The sequence below is a fragment of the Trachinotus anak genome, unplaced genomic scaffold (genome assembly GCF_046630095.1).
Source record: "Trachinotus anak isolate AG129_WGS33_773 ecotype Australia unplaced genomic scaffold, CSIRO_AGI_Tana_v1 ptg000031l, whole genome shotgun sequence".
Taxonomy (NCBI): Eukaryota; Metazoa; Chordata; class Actinopteri; order Carangiformes; family Carangidae; genus Trachinotus; species Trachinotus anak.
The window spans coordinates 3,071,869-3,088,917 of NW_027273882.1; the positions used below are offsets into that span (position 1 = coordinate 3,071,869).

At 39.5% G+C, this 17,049-nt stretch overlaps 1 protein-coding gene across 1 annotated transcript; it reads left to right on the top strand.

The window, feature by feature from the left end:
- Window positions 1-6,404: 6,404 nt before the first annotated feature.
- On the top strand, window positions 6,405-16,601 carry clu (clusterin). The gene is made up of 10 exons (XM_071468015.1): window positions 6,405-6,527; window positions 10,403-10,564; window positions 11,085-11,233; window positions 11,429-11,599; window positions 11,826-11,996; window positions 12,237-12,432; window positions 13,292-13,432; window positions 14,145-14,371; window positions 15,120-15,307; window positions 15,980-16,601. Exons 2-10 carry the CDS (start codon window positions 10,447-10,449, stop codon window positions 15,990-15,992), a joined length of 1,374 nt encoding a protein of 457 aa, XP_071324116.1. The 5' UTR covers window positions 6,405-6,527; window positions 10,403-10,446; the 3' UTR covers window positions 15,993-16,601.
- Window positions 16,602-17,049: the final 448 nt, after the last annotated feature.

Genomic DNA, 17,049 nt, shown 5'->3' on the forward strand with positions numbered 1-17,049 from the left:
CCCCTCTGAGCTTTATCTCTACATCCCTGGATGGTTTTGAGGCCACGTTCCTCTCGCCCTCTCTTTCCTCACTAGGAAAGCAAAGTTATTACAGCCCTGACCCTGATGCTCCACTTTGTAAAAAATTATGACTCCGTGAAGTAATTTAATGACCAAATATCGCTTGGCTGGTCTTTGATCACGAAGCCACCAGCCTTTGATTAGAATGTGAAGTTTCTTAATCAGCTGGTTCATGCACATTCCAACACCCTCGCACAGAAACACAATTTCCTCTAAATTGATACCAGAATCATCCGAATGTTTGAAGTTCATGTGGCCTGTCAGCTCTGGGTCGTTCAGTGCCACCGATGGGACCAATTAAGCCTGGTGATAATTATGTTTTTCGTGTTAGAGCCCAGCAGAGCATCTCTTTCAAAACCCCCTGTTTCCATGTGTGTGCTGAAATGTGGAAATTAATGCCACTGGTTGAGGACTGGCTGGAGAGCTACAGGGTTTCAGTTGAAAAGTTGGCCAACTAAACACCAGAGCAGTTTGGCTCAAGCTGCAGTCATACTCAGTCACCCACCCACCCACCCACACAGATTCCTACCTTACCAACAGTGGACTGCCGGGCTACACTGAACAAGTGTGAACTGCTGTTTCTTGTTATTTTGAAAAAGTAAAAAGGAAAAACATTTTTTGGTTTAAGGTCGTCTTTCATAGCATAATTGCAAAACTTTTGTAATTATCCATCTGCGCTTTTGACGAACATGGTCGGCCATGCTTTTGAGTTGATCATAATACTACATGTGTTGTCCAGAAAAGTCTATATCTGAAGCTGTGGTGTTCCTGTAGCTTCATTCTCATATTGCTAATTGATATCAGCACTACACCAAAGATAACAACATGTTACTGACAGCGTCTTTGGGGAATTTTCTTATTGTGAAAGACCTTTAATATGAGAGCAATCAAGCTGTACACACTCAAACATTCCCATCTTCTGGACTGCCTCCTGACAGTAATGTGCTCTTTTGCAACAGCATCCATCTTGGTTTGATGAAGCTCCATCTGGAGTACATTGTGAAACAAACAAGTCTCCAGAAGTAGTGCAGGAAGAACAAATGAAACCAAAATTGAAAGAATAATATATAGATGAAAGCTGATCTCTGAATGCTGGAGAATATCTACCCAGTGTCACTCCTCACCACATGATCCCTATGATTTAAATACTGTCACATTCCCATGCAGTGTTTTGAACTTTTTTGTTTAATAGATCAAATCGGCTAAAGCTGCCATCACGCAAACAGCTGATCCACTGTTTAATGAGGGATGTTGTATCACGACTGACTGGAATTTTATATGTGGGGGCCATATTGGAATTGGAGGATATTTTTACAGTGTCTTACCCATGTTTATAGCTTCAAAATCTTCTCCATCACTATTATCATTAAACAGATGTTCAGCTAATTGTTCTTTATTGTGTGACACCACACACTGGCTCAAGCTGACGTGGTGAGGTGGATTAAAAAACCCTTGGTTGTTGTTAACAACCAGAAAAAAAAATACCCTCATAGAAGTAAATGAATGTGTGAAATATGTATCTGTCTGATTGACATTGCACAAAAGTAACCTAGTTTTGTTTACATGTCTTGTAAGTGGATTATGATTCCTGTTCAAACCTGATTGTGTTAGCTGAAATCAACATATAAAGGGTTAAAATAGAATATAAATAGCATGCAAAGGACAATTTAAAAAACCACAGTTCATTATAGGACAGTTCATCTGCTAAAATAAGAATTAAGAACTAAAACATACCTTTCATTACAGTAGTAGTAGCAAATCTCTTAAATTCATGGCCTGTCCTGCCTCATGATTTTGTGCTTCATGTCTCTCCTGCGCTGAAAGTCTCTCTGCATGGACTTCTTCATCTTTCTCCTTCCTGTCTGAATAAATTTTAGGATTATTCTTCTAAATCGACACTAAACTTCTGAAATGTGCAGTATAGAGGAACATTTTCTAAAAAAATCTCTTCTGTGGTAATCTTTAACATATTTACCATTAACTAACAATGACACACCCCAGTGACAATGTAGAATCCTGTATTTTCCAGCCTCAGTGTTGTTAACCTGTCGTAGCTCATTGTCTGAACTGTAGTTGGGACGCAGGGAAAATGCAGGAACTTCGGTCCTGAGGAGTTGTGGCATTTAATTAATGACAAATAACCTTAAGTGAACATACATTGCTCTGCTGCGTTCCCAGCTACGCTGCTAACTGCTAACACACAAGCTAACTCTCTGCGCCGGCTGCTAGCATCACCTCTCTCTCTCTGTCTTACGCACATAATCTACGTACTGAGCTATTCCTGAACGGAGCTCCGCTAATTGTGTAACAATATTCCGTCTCAAACTTCCTAAACATACGGCAGATATTGCACAGTGATGATAAATCAGTGTGTTTTCTCTACTTGCTTCGCCTGCCTCTGTCGGCTAAATGTGCAGGTTTTGTTTCCTGTCACTCCCACTTCAGTATCTCTCTAATTGATGTCTATGTTTAGCTCTAACTGCTTGCCCAGCTTGCCCTGATAGCACACCGGTGCCTAAAACAGTGCTGCAGGTGAACTTGGTGCCTCTGTTTTACTCTACAGCTGCAGGGTTTATGAACACACCCCTCTCTGACACCCAAGGGAGCACAACAAAGACACAGCTGCATGCAGATTGTTAAAAAACCCAGAGACTGTTAGGATCATGTGGACAGGGATCTGAATTCCTGAACCAGGTTACTCATATATTTAATATCCAGAATAAGATTAAAAACACATGTGCATGTAAACATCCAGATACACATAAAATTTCAGCAACGCTCTGGATTCATGCAGTTTTAGCAGTGAACTCTTACTTGTTAACCATAAAGACGGCCAAGTCTTTACTGGCATCTATAAGCTCTGAACAGAGAGTAAAATACCTTCATCACAGTGTTCAGACCTCAAGGAAGGAGAGTTTATAAGAATGAAATTCCTGCCACCTAGTGTCACATTTGGCTTTTACACTGATGAAGAAAACAGCCAAATTAGTGCTCTACCATTCTGTAAACCACTGCTTACACACTTTGAAATTATGTAGGTAGACAGTGTTCATAAGAATGATGTTTCTGCCCCCTAGTGTGATATCTGTTTTTTGCAATGATGGAGAAGACTCACAGATCCCTGAAAAACACGCTCTAACAGACCCAGAACAGAATTAAGAAAAGTTTCAGTTAAATAATGAGAGTTTCGAGATGCTGGTTAAATCCTTGGTGAATTTTGAAGTCCAACACCCAGATGAAAGCACTGAAGCACTTAACGAAATGAGCCTCAAGTGTCTCTGATGAAAGGTCTGCATAAAGACTGACTCCAAGAGAGAAGCTCCCAGTGCAGTCAGTGGCATTGTGGGTTCATTTGTGAATGTAAGGTGCCAGTGGTACAGCACCTGATTCTAACCCTGCCTTATTTCTGCTACCTGGTCAAAACCAGTCCTGCTGTAGTGTCCTGTAGTGTAGAGAGATAGAAGCAGTGGCCTATTGGATGTAAAAATTACAAGTGGCAAAGCAGTTTTTCACCTATATTATGAAAAAAAGTATTTCTTTTTTGTTTTTTCAAAATAATAAGAAATAGTAGTACACATTTGGTCAGGGTAGTCCAACATTACCACTGTTGGTAAGGTAGGAATGTGGTGTGTGTGTGTGTGTGTGTGTGTGTGTGTGTGTGTGTGTGTGTGTGATTTATGAGTGATTTACTGAAACTTTCATCCCCTCTGATGATACAGCCCTTCAGCAGTCATAATATTTTATTTGACAGGGACTTCATTCTGACGTGACTCACTCATGCTTTAACCCTTCTCTGTTCCTCCCTCTGTTGTGTTAAATTCCTGAGAGCTTTCTCACTCACGCTTACGGAAAGTGTTGCTTGTTAGGACAAGCTGCTCTTTTTCAGTCAAAACAATCAGAGGCTCTAAACCTCAGTGATCTTAACAAGTTACTAAAAATAAATGTTTTTCAGCGAGGCCTCATTAACAAGAGTTCTCTATGTTGCTTTTTCCGTCACTCCCACATCCTTCTGTTCACACTGTTCTGCAGTTTTACTACAGAAACAAACAACGGGCCTTTTTTCACTGCAAACACTGATACTTGTGATGGCAGAAAAAGCACAGGTGTAATTATTAACGGTGGCTGAAGTGCATTTAGGTGTCCCAGTTTCAGGGGCCGTGATGTTGTGCACAACAGCTCACTGGCAGGGCACATTGGGACCTCTAAATGTTATTATGTTATTAGTTACATCAGAGCCTTTCTTGGTAGTCAAAGTCAAAACATGCACAGTGAAAAAATGTCTATAAAAATCCTGTTATCACTATAATAGGAGACAGTGACTATACAGCACATATTTCTTAATCCAGAATATCTGAATGGATGATTAAGTGGCTATACTTTGGCATATAAAATGTATGCAGTAACCACGGGCAGATCATGCCACATTAGGCCCCTGGACACAGACATGTCAAAAAGCAACCTCTTTCAGACACCCAGACTGAAAGAGACACAAAACAAGCACAAACCATGAAGCTGTGTTATTTCTTTTGCATCTTTTCATGGTTGTTTGCATCTTTTTGTGGTTGTAGAGCGTCCCTTCTGGGGCAGTTTGGAGGTGACGACTGGGGGCCCCACAACATTGTGGGCTCCTGGTTCTGTTTGTGGTAAATCTGCAGTAGTTTTATTGATGGCTGTTGCAGGTGTATTTACCTCAATTATTCATTACATAAATGCCAAAACATATTTATTATAAAATACTATTAAACACAATTTGTTTGTTTAAGAAAAGCTATCACTGTGCAAAATCTGCGATTATCTGCATTGTAAATTTCTTGTCTCTTCTTTATTTTGAAACAATTAATATAATTTGATATAATTTGGTTTGCTAATATGCAGATAATGAAACAGTTAAGACAAATTATTAAATGCTGACTCACAGTCAGGATGAATCAAATGTTTGTCTTTCTGCTCAGCAGCTCTGAGTGTTGCTGCCAATAAATTACAAAACTTCTGGAAAAGTCCTCAGCCCAGGAGCATCAAGTTGGATAGAGTGAAACACCATGTCAACAGGAAAACAGATTCTAATTTCAAAATAAATGCTCAAGGTTTTTTTTTCTACCATTCATTGTTCCACAGAAACCAGTGGTTAATATTTTTTCTTTTATCCATGACTGCTTCACAACCTTGTTTTATTATTGTCATCTAACCTTAGGGAAGGACATATATTCACCCAACCCATGATCTCTTCCTAAGACCAACCTAGTAATTTTTGTGCGTAAACCTAAAGAATCTGTGACCCTGCCCTTAACTGCATGCTTATTATTGTTACCTTGATGACGCAGGTCCAGGACCCTGCCACTGGTTCACTCTTACAGATTGTATTTGAGGTTGGGGACAAGCGACCTGATGGTCATTTAGGTTAGAGGACTGGCAACAGCCAGGGTTGGAAACATTATGTTTTTGGCTTGTCTGCCCATCTGTCCCATTCTTGTCTCAGTCTCATCTCAGTAACACCCTGAGCAAAGTTCTTCAAATTTAGCAAAAAGATTCACTTGGACTTAAGGATGAAGTGGTTAGATTTTGGTGGTCAAAGGTCAAAGGTCAAGTTCACAGTGTTGGTTCTGATCTCGGGAGCTCCTTAAGGGATTCCCTTCACATTTGGCACAAATGTCGACTGGGACCGGAAAGGATGAACTGATTAGATTTTGGTGGGCAAAGGTCAAGGGTCAAGGTCACCGATGAGCATTTTAGCCACAACACAAGAGCAATTATCACACAGCAATTATGACAAAATTTCAACCAAGCGGTTAATATTTTATATGAATCTGGATAAACAGGGATGTAACCTGAAAATGTGAGTGGTGGAGACTGTGAGGCAGTTATTCTAGTTTAAATAAAGGTACCAATACCAGAGTGCCAAAATAATCCATCACAAGTTAAAGTCCTACTTCAGTAAAAGAATTATCAGCTAAATATTCTTAAGATATTAACAGTAAGGGATTGTGACTGATATAACAAATGACATTATTAATACAGATACATTAATCTGTAAGCAGCATTTCACTGTTGCAGGTACACAAGGTGGCGCTGGTTTGAACTCCCTACTTTGTACACAGTTAGCTAGTTGAGTGTAGTGGTTCCCAAACTAAGTGTCCTGTGAGGAGTCATGATAACCCCAAAAATGTCAGATTAATCCTTTGACAGCTTTACAAGCCTTTAATGAGGCCTTGGACACCATAAGTGAGAAAAAACAATGATGTTTACCTGAATGAGTCAGGTTTCATTTATATTTTGACAGAAACAGCCTTGGTGATGCTTTTATTTTGAAGGGGAACACAGGACGTTGTTTTTTCCTTCTGCAGCTGGTTGACAGCAGCATGCTTGTTCAGTGAATCACATATCTGCACCGTTATCCGCGGGTATAAATACGAGCGGCAGGGAGAGGGAGGCAGCTTCAGACAGTCTGGAGTCTCAGGAAACAAGCAGAGGTGAGTCAGAGGAGCTGTGCTTGTTTTTGAGTCTGTAGCTCTGTGATGCTCAGAAATAAGTGATGCTCTGTGACAGTTTTATTCTAATGATTTAGAGCAGACTAGTGCAACACGCTGCTTTTTCCAGCTTTATCTTATGAAATATTGTCTTATTATATTGTATTGTCATGTATTGTAATTATATTGTAAGCATTTCTAACTAATTTGGCTTCATATTGTGCATTGATTTTTTTTTTTTTTCATGTTGGTGCCAGCGGTTTTCCTTCATTTAGAAATGCTGACTTCATGGCTGAGGGCTGTAGGTGCTGTTTGTATTGCTTACTCATGGGCGTGACCTCCATCTCTGGATCAAAACAACTGGATTAGGGTAGATGACATCATCTCATTGTGGTCTGGTCACTTGAATACACTTTATGAGGCTTTAAACTTGGGTGCAGTAGCAAGTTTTACTGCAAAATAAGTATACAAACTGCTATTTTAATGATGAATTGTTGACAGTGCAGGATTGAATTCATAGGTAAAATCCATCCAGTGTTAACTGTACTCCTAATTTACAAATACTGTAGAATTACTTTAAAGCAATATAAGATAGGTTGTAGGGATTTGAGTAGATTTTCTGTTTTTATAACTGGCCTTAATTTAGCATAACTGTATGACAAGCGAATCCTCTGGGTGCAAAAATCCCCAAACACTTAAAATGAGGCCAAAATCAGGCCAGATGTTCCGGTGTCCCATTCGTTGTAAATTGAGCTGGGATGATCCAGATAAGTTAATTGTTCCTTCTTCTTTTTTTGGCATTGGGAAAGACTCCTGTGCAGATATCTTCACTTCTGACCGAGAAAATGAGACAGAAACAGCAGCAGCGAAAGCAAACATCAGCAGAATAATCTCACATATTTACTCAGGTATTTCAGACACGGCGGTTCAAAAAGGTCAGATTGGAGAAGACATAACATGCTACAGCAGCACAGAGACACACTAAAAGGTAACACAATGCAGAGAGAACTAGCTGAATCAAATAGATACAAATAAGAGTATAATAATAATATATTTAATTACTTAGAGAAATTACAACAGCATACATTACAATACCTTAAACATTAACTTAAACAGAAATTTTCATGTTGGAGATTGTGGGACGAGCAAAAACTTTCTTTAAAAATTAAAGATTAATTGATTATTCGAAATAGTTGTATACTAATTTTCCAATGATCAACTAATCAATTAATTGACTAATTGATGTAAAATGTAAGTAAAATAAAATAGGTTTAAATATGGACTCAGTGGTAAGATTCAAACATATCTGATGCAGACCTGAAGATGTGCCAGGAAAAAACAAAATAGCTCCCTAAGCTGCAGCACAGTGCACAGATGAGATATTACCTCTTCTCTTCATGAAGCTGAAAGTGAACTTTCTGGAAGGCCTTGCAGCCAACATCTGGAGCGGAGGACTGCTGGACAGTTTGCATTCTTTCTGTTGTGTAACCAAGATCCCTGCAGCTGCTATTCAACAAATAACATAGCTTGACCTCTGCACTGTAAATTGTTTTTTTTTTTTTTTAATTTTTACTTGTTTCCCTTTCTCTATGCCCCAGGTGAATTCTCTCTGACTTTGTTTTTTCTCTCCTCCTCGGTCTTGCTCATTCTTTCTTCTTTCCTCGATCATTCCGTGTTTTCTTTTCTTGCTAAATAAGGCCTCACTGGAAGCAGTCGGCCCCTGTTTACAAACCCTCCACTTCCTGGCATGCTGTAATTAAGCAAAATGAATAATGACCTCATTGTGTGAGCGGCTGTAAGTGTTAAACTTACGAACACATGAGCTCATATAGAGCAGAGAAAGTGGGACATTTCTTTAGCTCCCAGGTGGGCGTCCAGTCCTGCTGGGTTTGGAACAGTTGGTGACATTTTTCAGATTAAAAGAACGAAGAGAGATTCAGTGCACAGAGTTTATCTGTGGTGGGTGGAGAATAGATATCAGAAAATCATTTGCAGCTTGCTTTATCACAAAGGAGAGACTGTTGAATCCAACAATTTTAAACCCAAGGGCATCCAAAGGTTTACAATAATGCCAAATATGTACAAGAAATCTCATATATGTGCATTTGGTTGTATTGTTGTGGCCAAAGGCTTAAAGGGGTAAAAAAGGAGGGAGGGAATATTGTATATTACAGGGTTAAATGATAAAATAATTAATTAAAAGTTAGAAATCTTGGGTTAAATTTATAGGAAAATTGATCCAAAAAGCGACACGCCCTGCACACTGTATTTTGCTTGTTTCCATAGTAACAGGAGATTGTGGGCGAGCAGGTGACTGTGCATAAAAATGACAGCAGGCGATGAACGAATGCTTTCTCTCATCTGAAATATAGTTACATAAGAGAAATCTTTTTCCATCACACCTTATTGTTTAATATTTATACAGATCAGAAAGTAAACACAGCAAATGAATCTTTATTGCATTAAGGTGGGCATCTAATTAACATGCATCATATATGAACCCACCGTAATTTAATGACACCATATGGCCAAAGGTATGTGGACACCAAGTCAACATATTTTGTGTACTTTAGCTCTGACGCAGTTTTTTATGGTTTGGCAGCTCTTACTTTTACATCTGTAGTTCGTTTTATTTGGATCAGACGAGGGAAAACAATGTTGAAAAAACTGAACAAAGTTGGCTGTAAGGTGTGATTTCTAGCACAAATGAATCAAACCAATGATATTTTAGACAACATTGTTTCGACAAGGCCCTGTTCTTTTTTCAACATGACAAATGACTCATGCACAAATACACGTGCATAAAGAAATAATACAGTTTCTGACTCAGAAACACTCTGAAATTGATTAGTTTTGGTTGCCTTTGACCACAGAGTGTAATATATCTTTAGATTTCAATTTTCTTTTAATGGCTTGTCAAGGAGTTCGAAGGAGTAAACAAATTTTGTTAAAATAATTTTAATTTAAATTCTAATTCTTCACCAGCAAATGAAGTTTGCCAAGTAATCATGGAAGTAGTTTAGTTATCACCTTATATATATATATATGGAATTTGAGTCACGTGATTAAAGGTGGATAAGAACTAAACACTCTCCATCTGCTGATGAAGGCCACAAGATGTGGCTGAAAGCTCAAGAAAAGTCCCAGTACATTTTTCACCAAATTACTGTGAGGTTGAACCTTCAAGCTCGGTTTAACTAATGTCATTACTCCGGTTGACAAAGGCAGATCGACTGTGTATTTAGAGGAAAAGGGAGGATTATGTTTGGCTGCAGAAACAATGAACAGAGATTAGACTCAGAGAGAGATTTGTACTGCTTTAAAAACCGCACAGAGAGAGGAGAAGGCCAGTCCATCTGTCTTCTGACTTTATCTCTGTCTGTATCTTGAGTCTGTGTGTGAGGAGGAGGAGGAGGAGGAGGAGGAGGAGGAAGAAAACAAATCAATGCTATAGTCGCTCTCTGTTGAATCTATCATTGTTGAATATACGGGCAGCTGACCAAGCATACGTCAGAGGAGAAACGGGTAAACAGAGAAAGGGCCTGCTGTTCTCTTTATGTAATGCTCTTGAGAGGCAGAGTCGGCCAAAGTCACAGGAAGCACTGATCTGAGGTCAGTTTGGCGATAATGTCCTTGCTAATGTTTTGTTTGCAGCAGGAGTGACTTTGAATTATTTATTAGCATTGATTGGTGCGTCTATTTTTATGTTGTGCTGCGTAAGTGCAGAAAACTGCTGAGCAACCGTGGTCATTTTCTACTGCGTAGGTCTGTGACTGGTGCCGCCCTCTGGAGGAGATGCAGGGACATTACAACAACATTACAGCACAGTCAGGAGGCTCAGGCTCAACCTGCGTGACCATGTCTGGTGTTTCTCCCAGGTTTTTCTCATCATTGCCTGCTGGCCCAGTAAGAGTCGGAGAGGATGTTGATGATGATGATGATGATGATGAAGAAGAAGGGCTTAAAGTCTCTGGCTGTGGTGGCCCTTCTTCTGGCCTCGGTCAACTGCATCCTCCCTCCATCAAAAGAGGATCTCAACCGTAAGTTTCACTGCACCAGCGTCAGAAAACTTTAAAGGGTCAGTACACCCGAATTACAAAAATAAACTTCTTGCATTTGTGTATTTTTCATATTTATTACAGGTTTTCCAACAAAAACTGTACAAAATGAAGTGTTTGTTTCTTCAAAAACAACCTGGTGTTGGAAACATTACATTATGTTGTGTTGGCAGCAGAAATCTCAGACGAATAATTTTGAACTATGAACAAATAAAACTAAAATTACAATATTTTAATCACTTATAATGAAGAGAGAGAAATGAATGAAAAATGATAGAAATATAACCTAAAGTAACTGAGAAATTATAGGTTATTGAATGATGTTTCAATTGAAATGTTCATTTGGGGGTGCAGAGGAGAGTAAGAATTGTTATAATATTACATAAAGTTTATAAAATATTAAACATATAATTCTCTTTTTTTTAATTTTCAAATAAAAAAACATGAACGTGCCAGAGAGATTCAACCTAGATGTGAACATGTGCTATGTTTGTCTTTGCAGAGCTCTCCCTGCAGGGAGAGAAGTATCTGGATGAGCAGATTGAAAACGCCATCAATGGGGTCAAGGAGATGAAGAGTGTGATGCAGAAATCTTCAGAGGACCACAAGAAGTTTTTGGATGCCCTGGAGAAGACCAAGCAGCAGAAAGATGTACTTGACAATATTAATATTTGAGTCAGATATCAGCACTGAAGCCAGAATGAGACGGTGTTTCTTTATACTGTGGAATTCCCTAATGATAAATAGATTAACGAGAACCTCGAACTTCAACACAGTTTTACTGACCTGTGATCCCAAGGAAACATGATGCAGTGATAATAACTAGCAATGTAATTTTTATTGCAGGAGGCGATGCGTACGGCTCAGGAGATGGAGGCCAAGCTGGAGCAGGAGGAGGAGGTTTGTAACGAGACCATAAGGGCTCTGTGGGAGGAGTGTAAGCCCTGTCTGAAGAACACCTGTGTTAAATACTACTCCAGGACATGCAGCAGCGGATCAGGACTGGTGGGACGCCAGGTGAGGCACACATGCCCTCATACTAGATGCTATATTGCATATTTTTTTACATATTGTTTTGGTAATCAATTGATACAGGTGGTTTTCTATAGGAAAAAAGTGACTGTGATGTAGCTTTTCTTTTAACAGTGTGCACGACCATGTGAATTATGAATAAAAGTTTCAAAAACAGCCAATAGTCCTCCTCAGAAAGATGTGATTTCAAAAGCCGTGTGTTCCTCTGCAGCTGGAGGATGTGCTGAACAGAACCTCTCCCTTCTCCATCTGGATCAACGGGGAGAAAATTGACGTCCTGGAGCAGGAGGGACAGCGACAGAACAAAGAGTTCAGGAATCTGGAGGAGATGTACTCTGAGATGGCTGGTGGCGTGGACAGCATATTCTCAGACAGCATGAAGGTACTGTTTACCCGCAGGTCAGACAAACACTAGACTCTCATATACGTCATTAGTTATAAGGGCAGAGCGTATCTGAGTGATGGTTGTATCCCTGGAACTGCTGAGTCAGTTCCCAGACTTCAAACCCTGCACTAAACTAACCCTTAACATTAAAGGAGAGCGGTAATGTGGAACCAGAGCACACCATGTTAGCATCAGGTACGTCATCAGCTCTGCCTCTGTGCTCTTTGTGTTTCTCAGGTGCCTAAACAGGTCCAGTTGTACCCTCCGATCCTGACGATGCCCGTTATGCCCGTCAGATTCGTTCGCTCTCTTTTCACCGATCCTTTCCACCGCTTCCAGAGTTTGTTCTCCCCCATGATGGGAATGGGTAGGAACTTCTTTGGATCTATGGGCTCCATTATGGACATGGACTCTGATGCTCTTCCTAATGAGGGTAAGATTTCTGACCTTATAAGTGAAAATCTCTACCACAGATGCCCTGTTTCCTCTGTGGTTTGACTGGGTTTGCAGGAAGTCTGGCTGAAGAATCCAGTAAACTGTCATCTAGAGTCTATTTTAAGTGTCTTCTGCCCAGACAGGAACATTTTGTTCTAATAAAGATCTTTTTAATATACCTCAAATACCTCATTAAAAAAGAAGTATAATTGGTGATGTTTAGTTCAACAGCTGTTAATAGCGTTTACTGTATGAGCTATAAAAGAACTTATGTGAGGTTTCAAAGTGATGTGAGAGAACTGACAGAGCTGAAAACCAAACTGTTTTCTCTTGACAATAATAGAAAATAAAAAAAACTGACAAAAACAAACAGTTCTTTTGAATTTCAGTTTCAGTATGAACTGAAAAATGTTGTTAGTATTGGTCCATCATCAGATCCTTATGTGACCCGGGGAAAATGTTTCCCATCTATGTCAAAATGTAACATCAGGTTAAAACTCACCAAATATGCAAACTGGAATGTAGTGATTGAGTATTTCAAAGTTATTTTTAATGAAGATATTTTATTTACAAGCATGCATTATAAACCCCTTGGTTTTTACATAGCACTATGCAAAGGTTTAATGCACTGAAATTAAAGTGAGATTGGTTTAAAAAGTGAGTAGTTTTTATTTATCATTTCACTTAATACAAAGTGCAATGAACAGAAAAAGAACAAATCAAATCACATTCTTATTTATTATCTTATTATCATATTTTTGTTTCATTTCAAGCATACATGTAAACCACTAAGTGGTGAACTGGGGGAAAGTTGTTATTAAAACTTTCTTCCTAACTGTGTGTTTGTCTGTTTGCAGACGGCAGCGTGAACGAGGACGTGGTGATCACCAAACCTTTTGGCAACGGTAGGATGACCTGCAGAGAGATTCGCCGCAACTCCGCCGGCTGCCTCAAGTTCCGTGAAGAGTGCCAGAAGTGCAAAGACATCCAGCACATTGGTGAGCTCACTCTCTGCGGACGTGTTCTTTTGTTTTTGACTAATGTTATTATTGATCCAAAATGTAAACATGAATACAAGAAATGTATAATACTGGAGATGACAGTGATACAGAGTTTAAAAACAAAAGTGAGACAGGTTGAAAACGTGTAAAAAATATAAGCAGCAAAAGCAAACGAGGAACACTGGAGAAGAATTATGAATTATTGAAGATATCATAAAACAAATAACAGCAACCGTTCAAAAGGTTAAATATATGCAGTGAGGTCCAGCTGCTTCCTTTCATCCAGCCTCCTCTGACAGGAATCAGGAGATGGCGACATTTTTATTCGAGCAACAATATTAGAATCCATGATGATGTTGGAAACAGGAAGTGCTTCAAATGAATGACCAGGTTCAGAAAGAGGGTGATTTAATGATGTAATCTCTTCCTTTGTGTTAATGATGTTTTTGTTCCTCTGCCATGAATGGACAGGATGGGACTCAAACACTCAGCAAACACTCTCAGGTTTCCCAGTATTATGAAGCAGGGTCACTTTTAACCGGGGTAGATCACCATAGTAACCTGTCGCTGGTCATCATCATCAATACAGGATCCCAGCACAGACAAAAGAGTTTACAGTTGTGATGATAATTGAAAAGAAAATTAACTCTCCATTTTCTTTTTCCTCTTTTCTACTCCTCTCTCCTCTTTGCGATGCTTTCCTTCACAGACTGCTCTGGGAAGAAGCCTCTGGAGGGCCCCCTGAAGGAGGAGCTCGAGGAGGCTCTGGCGATGGCCGAGCGTTTCACTCAGCAGTACAACAGCCTCCTGCGGACGTTCGAGGAGCAGATGTTCAACACCTCTGCCATCCTGGACCTGTTCAATAGACAGTTTGGCTGGGTGTCATCTTTGGCAAACAATACCAACAGCAATGACGGCATCTTCCACGTTCAGACGGTACGCAGGGCGGCTTTGGTGAATTCACCTGTCAGTCTCATTCTCTGCAACTCTGCATCAGTCCCTCTACATCTGCTCTGGGGAAGTGGAAACACACAGTACATAAAGAAATAGAGAAAATTATGGAAACCTTACATTTTTCAGTAGAAAACTTTGTCCCCAAAGTCCAGATATTATTATCAAATTATTCGTGATATCTTCATTTGGTTTAACAAACAGAAAGAAGATTCAAAGTTCAACACTGTGAAGGAATTTCTGTTTCGTCACAAACATTCACCTGGACTCAAGGACAAACTGATGAAATTTTTTGTGGTTAAAGGGCAAAGGTCAAGGTCACAGTGACAGTTTGTAGCCTTGTTCTGATGATAATTAATGGTTTATTCGTATCCACATTATGATTGGTTAGTTGGTTGGCAGCTCTATTCACATTGGCTGGTTGGTTTGTAGCTGTATTCTGATTTGTTGATGTGGAGTCGATTCTTATTGGTTGGTCGGTTTTAAGCTGTATTGTAATTGGTTGGTTTGGTTCTGTTCTGTTTGGTTGATACAAATAGCTACAATTCGACGAATCAGAGCATGGCTAAAAAATGATCAATCAAAATACAGCTACAAATCAACTTATCATAATAGGCTAAAAACCGACCAATCAGAGTGCGGCTACAAACTGACCAATCAGAATGCGGCTACGTTTCAGCTCTTACATGCAGAATAACAGGATGAAGTGAAACTCTTCCTCCCTGTGCTGCAGGTGATCTGCAAAGACAACGAGGAGAAGTCAGGGGAGGAGAAGCAGCCCGGACAAACAAACGTGTCTGTGCAGCTCTTCGACTCTCCGCCCATGAACTTCAGCGTGCCGGGCGACATCCCCTGGACCGACCCTAAGTTCCCTGAGGTGGTGGCCCAGGAGGCTCTGGAGCGCTACAAGGAAACCAGCGTGTGAGTGACGAGCGGGGCTCGAGCGGTTCACATTTAAAGGAACAGTTCACTGTTTTGGGGAATGTGTTCATTCTTTTTCTTGCCGAGAGGTAAATGATAAGATCGATACTGCTCTCACGTCTGTATCAATGTGAGGCACTGCTGCTTTACTTAGATACAAATCTCAGTTCACCTTTTCTACTTTACTCCACTACATTTCAGAGGGAAATATGGTACTTACATTTTATCTGACAGTTCTAGTCATTCTGTTAATAAGTATTTTAATATCATTTTTATTTATTCCTTTATCTGTGTACTTCTTCACTTCCTTTTTTCCTAATTTCTTTTCTTACTTTCTTCACCTGATCTGAAAACATATAAACAAAAGAAATACTGAAACTATCCAAAACAGGATATATTATATTACCACCTAATGATAACAAATTAAGTCTTTTTTACACAGAGTGCTTTTGTTGCTAATACCGGTTTTCTCGAGCCAGTGTTTCCTGTGCCATAGATTAGTTTTCAAAGCAGTGCTGCTGCTTTTACTATATGTGATGTGAAGTTTAAAGTTATATTCAGTGGGGTCAGTTTACAGCTCTGGATCTTGTGTTGCGGCCTAAGGAAGGTAAGATGTTGAAACATCACTGATCATCTCTGATCTCTCTCTCTCTGTCTGTTTTTTCCCCTCAGTGTGGTCAAATAAATTCAGAGTCAGATTTGCGCCCCGACATGCATTGTCTGCCGGCAAGAGAATGTTCTGGATTCATTGAAAGACACCTGGGAAAAATAACCAACCTGAAGCCAACCCACTGATCCTGATGTAAATCCCCTTAAAGTCCTGCTTTTGCAAATGACACAGTTAAAACTCAGAGACTTATACTGTTACAGTTGAGCTCTTTGTCCTGCTGTAAGATATTTAGTAGATAACTGCCCTGACTCGTGTCTGTTGTACCTCCAGCACAGGGCCTTGTATCAAATGTTATGGTTTATTCTCTGCAGTCAGCCTTTCTAACACATGTAGATTAAACTATTATTTTCTCCAGTACAATTCTATAAAGCAATAAGTTGATTTGTTGCAACAAACGTATAGAAAACTACATGAAATCAGGCTGTTTCAGTGACTTGAATGACCTCGACCCCTCCACAGATCTCTGATAGGTATTATCTGAGTTGGTTGAAGCGGTTGCTGGAGTTGAAGTCACTGAATGGAGAGGTTAAATTTATGAAAATAGATGTTGATAATTCAGGTTTGCTTTGAGAGCCTAGCAACGAAGCAATACATAGAGATTTAATAAAAACCTGCTCAAACCTGCTTTGTCTCTTTGCAAGTTACTGTGAACTGTAATGTCTCTGAGGCACATGGTGGCCAGGTACATATAAATATGAGCAGAGTAGGTTTTTGGTTTTTTTTGCCAGACATCCAGACAACATGATTACAAGATAATTACGAGGACAAGATGGATTCTAAAGATAAATTCTGTCAAATGTGATTTTCCCACTGTTCATATTAAACACATGTGCAATATATCAATTGTAAAATGACACCCTTCCTATTGTTTAAGCTTAAGTGTGAAGCACAAAAACAAGCAACAAACTTAGATATGACAAGTCAATGTGATTGTAAACTTGCCAGTAAAATTTAGGTCAGCGCCTAGAGTTGTCTGCAAAGGTTTGAGCAAATAACACTTTTAAAAAAGTATTGTTTTAAGTTATACGTTGTAAATACAACAGACGGACATTAAAAATGAGCCTTTCTTCAA